Source organism: Trachypithecus francoisi, unplaced genomic scaffold (assembly GCF_009764315.1).
Source record: "Trachypithecus francoisi isolate TF-2019V2 unplaced genomic scaffold, Tfra_2.0 Lachesis_group2, whole genome shotgun sequence".
NCBI classification, from domain to species: domain Eukaryota; kingdom Metazoa; phylum Chordata; class Mammalia; order Primates; family Cercopithecidae; genus Trachypithecus; species Trachypithecus francoisi.
The window spans coordinates 55322081-55335204 of NW_022681465.1; the positions used below are offsets into that span (position 1 = coordinate 55322081).

A 13124-nucleotide genomic window follows, 5' to 3' on the forward strand; every position below is an offset into this window, starting at 1 on the left:
ATCTCATGCTCAACAGATCCAAGAGAAAACAGTTCATCTTTTCCCCTCAGCCTGTTCTTCACTCAGTCTTTACCATTTAGTAAACAGTAACTCCATCCTTCTAGTTGTCCAGACCAAAAGATGTTGCAATCTTACCTGTCTTTTTGCTTTCTCTTAAAACCCACATCAAACCCATCAGCAAATCCCACTGTTGAGTCCTGATGGATATGTAAGCAATAAAGAAGGGGCCTCCGGTGGGGGAAGACTCCAGGTAGGGGAGAAGAATGAACAATTGTTCTGAGAAACACAACCCACTAGCACAAGGAATGACCTCTTCCACACCTAACCCCCTCTTGCACGACCTTGTAAAACTTCCCTCCAGTCCCTGCCTCTCTGCAGACAGCCCCTTCTCTGCTGTGCTGCCCATTCCACCCTTGTAACATGTTTTCACACATTCTCTAACAAATCTGCCTTACTTTACAACTGTTTTGGTAAATTCCGTGACACTGGCCCCAGCTAGTCGCACCTGTGACACCTACTGGCTCTGACTTAAAAACACACCCAGAATCCAACTACTTATCACTGCCTCTATTATAATCATCTCTTACTTGGATTACTGAAATAGCTACCTAACAGGTGTCTCATCTCTCACTTTGTTTATTGAAATAGCCACCTAATTGATCTCCCTACAGACTACTCTCAGCAGAGAAGCCAGAGTGAACCTTTCAAAATCAGAAGTCACATCACACCCCTTCTCTGCTCAAAACCTGACCAATGTCTCCCCATCTCATTTAGAGTAAAAGTTAATGGCTGTACCATGTCCCACCTTGATAACTCCCTGACTCTTCCCTTCACTGACACTGAGCAGGGCAGGCCCTCGAGCTCACCTGCCGGGCATGTTAAAGCCCCATGGCCCCTGCACGCACAGCTCCCTCTGCTTACCTCACTCTTCCTCCAGGAACTTCAAGCCTTTGCTCGAATGTCACCTTATCCTTGAAACTTTTCTGAAAACCTGCTATAAAAAAACTATGGTACATTCACAGATTGTAATACCATGTCGTGATTTTCTTTAATAGAATGCTCTTTAGGTATCAATATGGAAAGATCTTCAGGAAATAATGTTAAGTGAAACAATGAACTATATGTTAAAGTACATTGCCTTTGTGTAAGAAGAGGGAAAATAAGATTCTATATTCATAGTTTCTTAGATCAAAATTGAAAAACACTGAAAAGATAGATAAGAAATTAGTACAGATATTATGTATAGAAAGTGGCGGGGCGGCTGGGCGCGGTGGCTCACACCTGTAATCCCAGCACTTTGGGAGGCCGAGGCGGGCAGATCATGAGGTCAGGAGGTCGAGACTATCCTGGCTAACACGGTGAAATTCCGTCTCTACTAAAAATCCAAAAAATTAGCCAGGCGTGGTGGCAGGCGCCTGTAGTCCCAGCTACTCAGGAGGCTGAGGCAGGAGAGTGGCGTGAACCTGGGAGACGGAGCTTGCAGTGAGCTGAGATCCGGCCACTGCACTCCAGCCTGGGAGATAGAGCAAGACTCTATCTCAAAAAAAAAAAAAAAAAAAGTGGGGGGAATCGGGTGGACAGAGACAGGGTGAGAGTGCAACTGCTAAATGTTGTTTTCATGTTTTTTTGACTTTTGAACCATGTGAGTGTACTATCTACCCAAAAACAAATAGCTAAAACTCTAAGTAAAACACCTAAACACTCCCTTCCCCCTTCTCCCCTTCCCTTCTTTATTTTTTTCCACAGCTCTAATCGCCATATAATATTCTATCTATTTCACTAATGCTGTTCATTGTCTGTCTTCCTGCATCAAAATTTAAGTTCCATAAAGGCAGGCATTTTCTGATTTTTCATTGATGAATCCTCAGCAGTAAGGAAACTGAAGATGTATTGAGCAAATAAATTCACCAGAGCTTCTCAGGCCGTCTTAGCTTTTGCTCTTCCTAAAATACTTGTGTATAATTAACATGTAAAAACCCATAAATCACTCCATTTTCTTCAGTTTATGAGAGAGATTATCTTCCCCGACACACATCTCCATGCGACAAGACAATGTATGTCAAATAGGGAAGAAAAAATTAAGAACATTAGATGCCAAGATTCAAGTAAAGATGTAAAAATAACAATGGAATACAAATAACAGCTTTCTTATTCTTACTATCATAAACTATCGAGATGAAGTTCTGAGATCTTTTTGAAGATTAAGTAAAAATTCTTGTAGGAAATACAAAGGGGTTTTTCTCTTGGATTTATGCAATGTCAAACCTGTTGAGAAAAATACTGCTGACGTCATCGTGGCTGATGGGGGGCTTCTTGGAGCTGGCGGCCATACGCAGGGGCCGGAGAAAGCCGTTGACCAGGATGTAGAGCTGGTGAACGTACTCTGACTCTGCCTCCACCATGGTGAACACAATCTGGTTTCTCTTCCTCATACTTTCAGCATGGGGAGAGCAAATGTAATCCTGCACGATGGTCTTCCATTTCCTTCTGCACAACCATCCTCGCATGAAGCTCTGAACCTACAGAATAAAAAACCAAAAGGGAATCTGACTAGTTGCAATGGTGATTAATTTATGGACAAGAACATGAAATATAATTAAAAATCAATTTTGCAGAAAACATGAGAGCCTCTAAAATTGATCAGGATTCCCTAGGGATGATGTGAAAAATAACAGGCAAGCCTGAGAAAGTGCACTGGCCTGTGTGTTTCAGCCAATCAACAAACATTTACCGATCATCTTTAAAACGCCCAGGTAAATGCTGGGCACTGAGCAGTCAAGTATATATTATAACCTTTCACTCAGAGGCTCTGCCATTACTTGCTACCACCTTGACCTCTGATTCTCTGTTTCTTCATCTATAAAATAACTGACAGAGCTGGACATGCACAGGCCTGTAGTCCCAATTACTTGGGAGGCTAAGGTGAGAGGATCCCTTGAGCCCAAGAGTTCAAGTCTATCCTGGGCAACACAGTCAGACCCCATCTCGTGTTTCTCTGTTTTTAATCTCATGTTATCAGACTGCTTTCATTTCTCATGAAATTAAAATAAAACGATTAACAAAAAAATACAGAAGTCCTTTCTAAATATAAAAAATTATAACAATTAACTAGGATTTGTTTTATGATAATTAGGGTTTGTCACTTTAGATGTGGCAGATTCAGCAACAAAGTAGTTTGTAAATTCACATATAATTGAAAGTATTAAATCACTACCAAAGTATCATTATTACCTATTTAACACATCCTTACACTTTTCACTTTTTCCATACTATGTTCTAAATTATCACGTATTGAACAATGACCCCTCTTTTGCAATGTCTAAAATTCTCTTGTTTGCCTACCTGTGTGGTCACCATGTTATCCATTTTTATACAGGCATTAAAGTCACTCTACTTCAATAAAAATTAACCACATTTTAACACAATTATGTGGGGATATTATATTCAGATTATTTGAAGAAATCTAACGAAAATTTCCATGACTTATAACCAATGTTAAGTTGTAATCTATTAAGGTAAAAAAAAATTATGTTGATATTTGCCAAGATCAGAATAGAGGATGATTCATTCATTGTTAACACTTTTTTCCATGCAGACATTATTTTGAAATGCGACATAAAGAACAACAAAGTTGATCTCAAAACCTATTTAACCAGGCAAAAATTGGTTTAAAAAATTATTTCTATTAAGAAACAAGAAGGTAGAAAAATATTTTTAAAATTTTATCAGTATTCTTTCATTTAACAGAAATATTTTTAAAAATCCCCTTAACTGGATTTTGTGTTAAGTAAAACCTTTCTATTTAGTTGGGCAGGGGGTGCTTGCTGACCAATAGCTGCTTCACATATTTGCTAATAGACCAGTTTCTACCACACACCTGAAAATTGAATTTTATTAATTTTTTCTTTACCTGCAACTGCATACTATTAAAGGAAAGGCAATAGAATTAATCTTGTTTCCAGACTGACTAGATGGGAATTTTTTTTAAAAAATGAATTAATCTTATAACACAATAGCATAAACCAGATTCAAAAAATAATAAATTCTAAGCAATGAATAGTGTTATTTTACTTTTATATTTCTGGAAAACTGAAAACATTTGGCTTAGTCCTAAGAATCATTTCTATTTCAAATTCTGAGCAATATTTAAAGGTGTAAAAAAGAATATAAAATAAAATTTAAAATCAATTTTGTAGAAAACACCATAGTCTCTAAAATCGATCAGGATTCCCTAGGGATGATGTGAAAAATAACAGGCAAGCCTGAGAAGGTGCACTGGTCTGCGTGTTTCAGCCAATCAACAAACATTTACTGATCATCTTTGAAACACCCAGGTAAATGCTGGGCACATTAAAGCTTTGTTACAGTGAAAGGGGAATGATTATTAGCATAAAATGAAAGGAATAATAACAAATTAAAAAGAAATAGGATTTGAAGATGCATATCCGGGCAAATTTCCTCAAATATGACGCTTTTCACTTATTATTAACAAAGCTGAATAAGTGCTTTATATAAGATAATCAGGATCATGGGATCAAAACCTAAATGACAAATCAAAACACAGCAGACTAGAGTAAGAGCCAGCATTTGGTTCACTGCAAAAGTTGTGCAATTATAAATGGCAGTAAGAGGGAAAAATCTGCTGATTGTGTGGATGTTAAATAAGAAACAATAATAAAACAGAAATCTAAGCGGATGTGCTGATTTACTCAATCGTCTCACATGCCCAAAAAAATCTTCCTTAAATAGCACTAAAGATTAAAGCTAAAAGAAATATTTTTGAAATGTAATTTAAAAAATATTCCCCCAAAATATGAAAGCCACACAAAATCAAGAGGTTGAATAGCACTTAATTAACCCCACTGGAGAACACTATTGTCTTCATGCCTGGTTTTGGCGTCCTTCCTAGACAGTGTAAAGACATCTCAAGCATAAATTCTCTAGAGTAGCCATGTCTGGATCACTCCGCAGGGCAAGTCTGGGAGCCACAGCACAGAAACGCCAAGGCTGCTCCCGGCTCACGCACAGGGTAGCAAAGACATCACCACAGAACAGACGACTGGTCACCACGCTCCTGCAAAGCTGGAAACCTCCAGGCCCTACCTTTTTAATCTTCTTGATGTCTGGATCTTCATCTTCTTGGTTGCTTTGGTAAGGTCGCATTCGTTCTTTGGTTTTATTAAGAGCAATAATCTGGAACACAAAATTGGTCCATTTCATGACCTGGGAAATGCTGGAATATAGCCATAACACACAGGAAGCTCTGCCTACAAAGGTGGTCCAATGAGATCCTCAGAAACATCCACATTTTATGCACCCTGTCTTCCTTTGGTGCTGAGATGGGGGAAACATAAACTTTACCCCAAGCACGGTATCACCAATGGAAGTGTTTATAAGAAGTGACTGCGTAAAGTGTAACCTGGAATCTGGGCTAGCGGAAACGTTAGCCCAAAACTCAGCCCCAGCTGCCAGTGGTGAGAGGCCAAGACCTTGTCAGGAGCCCAGCGATATGTCCACCCCCTCACCTGAAGGCGGCTGCCTGCAATGCCCTGTGGTCCCCACATGCAGTGACACTCAGCTCAGAGCCCCTGGTTCTGGCCATTGGCCTGTAGTCTTCCAAAGCACATGGCACCCCAGACTCACAGACGTCCTTAGGAAAATGGCAACTGTAAAGGGAACTTCAGAGCCCTGGGGCTGGCCCAAGCCAACTAAGAGAATTCCTCACAAAAGGTAAAAAGGATCAAAATAACCTGCGATCTCTTCATATCTCCAGCTCAGTTCCGTGACCTGTGAGGGGCATTTCAAGACTGGGTGGCCTCTCAACTACACATAGCAGTAAAATTCTCTAGACCAGCACTCAACAGCAGGCTCTTACAAGCTTAAGAACCTTTACAGACCTACTAGCCAGCAATACCCTAAAGTTAAGAGATCATAATGGCCCCTCTCTAGCTTGTCTTTATATTTTGTCCCCCACACCAAATCCACCCCTCTGCCATTTTCTGGCAAGGAAGTGGGAAAAGAAAGGGAGCAGGAAATAAATTAATTGCTCCTGTCAAGAGACCACAGAAGACATACCTGCAACTGACAGTTTTTTACTGCAATCTACATTCAGACTAAAATAGAACATAGTGAAGGCAGATAAACACACATAAACATTGAAGAACATAGCCTGGTGTTGAGCTTCTCTCGTGGAGTAAATACCAACCTCTTTCACTGAGCAGACAAGCATCTGCTCTAGCTTACAGTGGCAAAGAAAGAACACAATAATTTTGTTTTAAATAACAGTGCCTGATACAGTCTTTTAAAATGCAGGTTTGTTAAGTTTTCTGTTGCTGTTTTCACCATATCAGATATCAGGGTCGAACTGGGAAGTTAACAATTGTAATAATATGGTGAACGCCATCTGCAAGTTGTCATCATCAGAGAAGCTGCCACATCCCAGTTGGAAGAAGCTTGTGCCTGTGCTGTCGACACCGGAGGTGATGTGTGCTAGGAGCAGAAGGCGAAAACCCCATCTAGGATTCACAGGGTGTGTCTCAGAGGAAGGTGCAAAGACACAAAAAGGAAAATGTTGTCTGATGACGATAAAAATGACAAGAACATTGCCAAAACGGAGGAGCCTAAACTGTTTCTGTCACTGAGGATACAATTGTGTCCTGTTCCCTTCTTTGAATCTCAGAAGATACCAGTGCATCCCTGAGCAGAAAGAGGGAGGAAATCTCATTCTCTGCATTCCTCTCCCATTCTTCAGTGATTGCTTGCTGCCCATGAGGAAGGACAGGACACTGGGAAAGGTACATTCAGGATTCTCTATCTAGACTGAGGCCTGGGAGGGACGGAGGACCCAGGCACACACCATGGCTGTAGACTCTAAAACCGCCTTCTGCTCACACTGGGCATCAGCCTCACTATCTGGGGATGCAAGTCCTGAGAAGTTCACACTCTGAGGGAGGGAGGGGGAGGCAGGAATTCCAACTCCAGGGAAAAATGCACCCTAGCAAATGTCTTATAGTTTAATCCAAATGTTCTTTTCAAAACTGTGGAGGGGAGAAGGTTGGACTCCTTCAAATCTAAAAGAGTAAAGTATTTCTGAATTCATTTCTGGTCCTCCCTTAGTTGTCATTTTAGACTTTAATTGAATCTATGGCAGACTCATAATTGTCATTACTGCAGGGCATCTGAAACAGTTAAATGCTATAGTCAATTCTTGAATTTCTGAGCCAATAAAGGGTATCAGGAGAACAAATAACCACCCCCCACCAAAAAAAAGCACATTATCCTGATATGTTCCTGTAGCACATTTGCCTAATCCTAATATAGACATTAGATCCATGTCTACGTCAGGCCCAACCATGTATGTTTTGACGTCAGAGGAAGTCAGCCTGGGATTAAAATGTTGCCCTGAATAGGCCTTAAGTCATCATGAGGAAATGACGGTAAAACGTGAAACAGTGAGAAGGAATCTATCAACTGGGAAATACCTCTGATTTAAGCCTTTCGATTTCTGTGTCTTGATCTTCAAGTTGATGTCGGAGTTGGTTAGCTGCAATTTTTTCTGTCTCTACGATCTGAACTAGATGAATGTACTTCTGCATTAATACTTCCCTCTCAATCAAAATGTCTGCATAACTTGAGAGAAAATTACACAGTTAGTCATTGAGATATTGTTCTACTATATATAGTTCCTTATAGAATATAATATGCTACATTTGAAAAAGAAATGAGCCTTGTTTGTTCAGCTATCTCTACATTACATAAATGTTAACTTTCAGCTGACATTTGGTATCCTTCAATGATGAATGATTTAAATAATCATTTTACATATCCTTCACTAAGAATTCATTTAATGATACTTGCTACCCAAAATATCTTATCATAAAAGTGGGTAAAGTACAAAAGAAATTGTAATAGTTTTTAAAAGAAAGTAGTGTGTCTTCTTTAACAAAAAAAACTGAGGTCTTTTGAATTCTGGCACATGGTTTCCAGGGATGCTATTCAAAATATTTCACTGAGTAAGATATCAGCCAATCAAAATAAACCTGCTCCCAAACAGAATGAACGCAGAGACCATTAGAACAGGCACTAACTGGAAAAAAGCTATTATGTCTGTATTAGTGACCACCAACTCTGTTGGGCTCTCTTTAAGACTGCAAAATCATTGACTGTTTTTAAAGCCAACAGAAATAGAAATTATATTCTAGAAATAAGTTTAGATTATTCGGGCCCTAACTCCTGCAGCCTAGCCTGTATCTATGTCTTTGGTCAAGTATGGTAAAACAAAACTTACTCTTAGATTTTTACTGATGATATAATTCTGTGGTATCTAAAATTTTGCTTCCAGATCTTCTTGCATCATTCAGGATGATGAAATGAATGTTCTTCCATGCATACCATCTTTCCCCAATGGTATGATAGTAGTAATTCATGATAGTTACTATTTATTGAGTGCATAGGATATAGCATACATTATTTCATCTCATCTTCCCAGCAACCCCAGGAGATTTGTGATCCCAATTGCCCAGAGAAGGAATTTGATCTTCACAGATGCAAAGTACTGACCTCAGATCACACAGCTAGTAGGTAGCAGGGCTGGGATTCAAATTAAGGTATGTCTGACCCCAAGTCCATGTTCTTAAACACCAGCTAAACTGCCTCTCTGATGAGAAAGTGCACGTTGGACATAAAGAAGAATGTTGCAGCAGAAGTGTTTTGAGATACCTGCCCAAACTTCCACTCATTTACCTCCTCTTTGGGAACTTGGGCCATGGCAAGCCATGTTTATACCACAAAAGCTGCCCTCATGACCACATTAAACCAGCCTAAAAAGAGATAACTGGTGCAAGCTAAACCAAATGGATTATTTCCCCTTGGAATCTGGGATTGTACCTCTGCCTTATTCGCTTGAACTGCAATAAAATTAACTTGGAAATTCTAGTTGCCATTTTTGGGCAGCCATATTTGGCCACACCTATGCCAAAACGGTCAAAGTGAGTCCAACGAGAGAGAAAAGAATAAGCAGATGTTCAGAAAAGCAAAGACAGGAGAGACAGAAAGTCTGAGACAGAATGTTAATGGCTACCTGGGCTCCTGTAGCTTTCTATTTCCTGGTGCCAGGCCCTCGTGACACTGGAATACAACTTTAGCCTGGGGTTTAGGGAGATCCTGCAGTGTCTTGCTAATAAACTCTTTTTTTTTTTTTTTAACCTAAGCGGGTTTGAGGTTTAGGTTACTTGGTTTGTGTTGCTTGGAACTAAAAGTCTTAAGACACTTCTAAAAATCACAATTTTAGGTCAATTATCTCAACATCCTCAGCACCTGTATCGTGCATGTTGTTAGGGTTAGAAAAGAACCGTGTCAGCAATATTTTCAAGTCACTCGTTCTAAGAAATTACCCGAAGAGACTAGAAAGGGAGGCTATGAAATTACAAGTGACAGGAAGGGAAAAGAAGAAGAAAAGATAGAAGAGTCTTAATAGGAATATGCTTTGGGAGAACTTAAGGGAGAAAAACAGTAATAGAGCATAAGAAAAGCAATTGTTATAAAAATTCTGCCTTTCTCATCAGTTTTATTAGAAATATGCCAAATTGGTTACAAATGCATTACATCAGTGTCAGGTAGCAAAGCAGTATTTTCTTTTCTCTTAAAAAAGAAAAAGGCAGGTCCAGTTTGGAATGCAAGGCTGACTTCACACAGACTCATCACCAACGTCCTCCCTGTGCTTCCAAAGTCTTTGCTAAAAAAATTGTTTTCTGTTTAAAGAATGAAACCGTAAAAGCATTATAAAAACAGGAAAATATGCCATCAGTAGACCAGACATCCTCAGCACCTATATAATGGAATTTGTAAAATTCCATGAAGAGAAAAACTAAGCAAGCAGAATTAGCTTGGTGGGGAAATGAGAGTAGAGGAAACCACAGATACAGATACCTTGCATAAGCACACTTCTCACCAAGAGTGGCCCAGAGAGTCTCCAAACTCAGAAGCAACAAATGTAAACCACAGAGGGGAGGCAAGGGCAATTGTTATGATCTTCCATTAAACAAGTACCTTTAGAATATGTGAAGTTAGGCTCCTCCTCTTCACATCCCTCAAAAATAAGAACTAAAAGGCACAGCTGGCAGCAGTGACACACCCCCAGCTGACAGTGCAAGGTCTGCTTTCTCTAGAAAAGGGTGGCACCTTCCTAAAGAAGGACTCCAGTGAGGGAGCTGGACTCTGAGAACAGAGGTTGGGTTTACTCCAGACATTCACTGTGGACAGAAGGGAGAACCAAGAAGGGAGAGGCTTTAAGAGAGCCCGGAAATAAAATACACTGTATTCATTTTCTATTCTGTAACAACAGAACTTAAGCCACTAAGTTTGGTGATAATTTGTTACAGAATAGAAAATGAATACAGTGTATTTTACTTCCAGGTTCTTAAATCAACACATATTTATTATCTCATAGTTTCTGTGGGTTAGGAGTCTAGGCTCAGTTTAGCTGGACCTTTAGGTCAGGATTTCACAAGGCTATGATCGTGGTGTCAATCAAGATGCATTATCATCGTGAGGCTTGGCTGGGGAAGAATCCTATTCCAAATTCATTCAGGCTGTTAGAAAAGTTCATTTCCCTGCTGCTATAGAACTCGTGGCAGCTTCCTTCTTCAAAGCCAGTGGGAGAACATTTCTCACCTGCTCTATAAGGTCTTTCATCTGATTACATCAGGTCCACCAAGGATAATCTCCTTTTTAATTAACTCAACATTAACTGATTTAAGACTGTAATGATATCTTCAGTAACCCTTTTCCTTTGCCATATAATGTAACCTAATCAAGGAAGTCACTATCCCATCATGTTTCCATATTTTAGTGGGTAGTGGCAAGTAACAGGTTCCAGCTGTGTGGGCTAAAGGGTATAGAATTACACAAGGAAGAATTTCCAACCCGCCTTCCTACTGTCTGCCCACATACCTGAAAAGGAAGCTGACACATGTTACACGATCCAGCAGTCACAGTCACAGAGTAAGCCCAGACCAGCTACCCATAATGTCCCACAGGATCCTTCATTTAGAAACAAGGAACAGCAGACACTCATGACAACCAGCCTCCCCTATCACCACAAAAGGCCCCTATGGTAGGCAGTGTCTAAGATGGCCCCCCAGTGACCCCTGGCTTCTAGTCACTCCCTTAGGTAACAGGGCCTTCCTTTTGAGTGTGAGCTGGACCTAAGTGACTCACTTATAAAGAATACAACACAGCAGGAGTGATGGGACGTCAATTCCGCGATTAGTTTACAAGACTCTAGCTTCCACCTCACTTGCTTTCTCTTGCTGTCTTGCTGTATGCTTTGAGAGAAGTCAGCTACCAGGTTCTGAGATACTCTACAAAGAGGCCCATGAAAAGTAGACACTGTAGGAGGCCTTTGGCCAAGAGTCATTTAGGAACTGAGCTCAAGCCAACAACTGGTAAGGAAGCGAATCTAGTCAACAGCAGAGTGAGTGAACTTGGAAGTGGATCCCTCCCCAGTTACGCATTCAGATGAGAATACAGACCTGGCCAACACCTTGATTGTAGCCTTGTGAGACACTTTTGGGCAGAGGCACCCAGCTAAGCTATGCCTGGATACCTGACCCACAGAAACTGTGTATAACAACAAATTGTTTATTGTTTTAAAAATTGTTCAGCAGCAAGAGATAACAAATATAGCCCCAAATGAACAAACAGAAAAGACACTAAAAGAAACAAGTCTAATTCAGGTAAAAAGTTACCTACTATCTTCAGAAAGATACGGAAGGATATTAGAGACATAAAGCAAAAAGAGGCTGCCATGGAAAAGGAGTAATCAGATTTTTTATAAAAGAGTTCTTGGAAACAAAAAATAATTACTAAAATTTTATAGGTCAATGGAATTACTAACCAATAACCCAGACATGGCTAAAAACTAAGCTGGGTGGTCAGAGAGGTCAAATAAAGAACACTAAACAAAAATATAAAGAGACTGGAAATATAAAAGGAAAACTGAGCAACCTAGAGTATAAATCCAAGAAGTCTAATACCTGTCTTACGGGCATTCCAGAAAGGAAAAAAGTTAGACTGCAATGGGGAAAAAATATTAATAATAAAGAAACGAGAGCTGGGCACAGTGGCTCACACCTGTAATCCTAGCACTTTGGCAGGCTGAGGCAGGCAGATCACCTGAGGTCAGGAGTTTGAGACCAGCCTGGACAACATGGTGAAACCCCGTCTCTACTAAAATACAAAAAATTAGCCAGGTGTGGTAGCAGGCATCCGTAATCGCATCTACTCGGGAGGCTGAGGCAGGAGAATTGTTTGAACCTGGGAGGCAGAGGTTGCAGTGAGCCGAGATCATGCCACTGCACTTCAGCCTGGGCAACAGAGTGAGACTCCATCTAAAAAAGAAAAAACAGAAATGGAAGAAACTCCCTGAACTGAGCACAGCACAGTTCAAATAGGGAGAATAATCCAAATACCAGACAGGAGAAATGAAAACATTTCATACTCTGATATATCCTGGTAAAATATCAGAATTCTAAGGATAGAGAAAAATTTATAAGAGCTTCCAAAGAGAAACAACAGGTAGCCAAAGGAAGTGAGAATCATGCTGTCATACTTTTTTTTATCATTAACTTGGGATTCTAGGTGGCAACAGAGAATTGTGGAGAAAATATTTTGAACCTGCTTAACAATTTCTAAAATAATAAACAATACACAGACAACCAAACATTGACCAAGTACCAGGACAAGATAGGAAAAACTTACTATCCCCACACACTTACTGCAGGAAAAAACTAGGAGGAGGTTTTCCAACCAAACAAAACAGAAATCAAAGTCAATAAAATGACATTGAATGCAAGAAAACAAGCCAGATGAAGTAAAGGAAGCTAGAAAGAAACTAGAAGTTGACACACGCAAGGCTCTCCTTCAAGGAGCAAATATTCAATGACATACGGTACATTTCATTCTCTGTGGGATCGAACACCAACCTTGATACTTTGGGACACAATATTTGTTATAACCACTATGGAAATGTTCCTTGTTGGTTTTTAATTTTTCAGAATCAGCCTATGACAAAACACAGAGGAATAATTTAGAGAACAGAATAGAAATGTCTAAAAGTTTATAAA

General features: G+C 39.9%; 1 protein-coding gene across 3 annotated transcripts in view; it reads right to left on the reverse strand.

The window, feature by feature from the left end:
- Positions 1-13124, reverse strand: part of RASGRF2 (Ras protein specific guanine nucleotide releasing factor 2) — a 277046-nt gene that overhangs the window by 157830 nt on the left and 106092 nt on the right. For all 3 annotated transcript variants that reach the window (XM_033179253.1, XM_033179254.1, XM_033179252.1), the window contains exons 3-5: positions 7482-7629; positions 5104-5193; positions 2266-2519 (exon numbers count right to left, since the gene is read on the reverse strand). In XM_033179253.1, coding sequence (XP_033035144.1) covers positions 2266-2519; positions 5104-5193; positions 7482-7629 — 492 coding nt within the window. The remainder of the gene's footprint in view (positions 1-2265; positions 2520-5103; positions 5194-7481; positions 7630-13124) is intronic.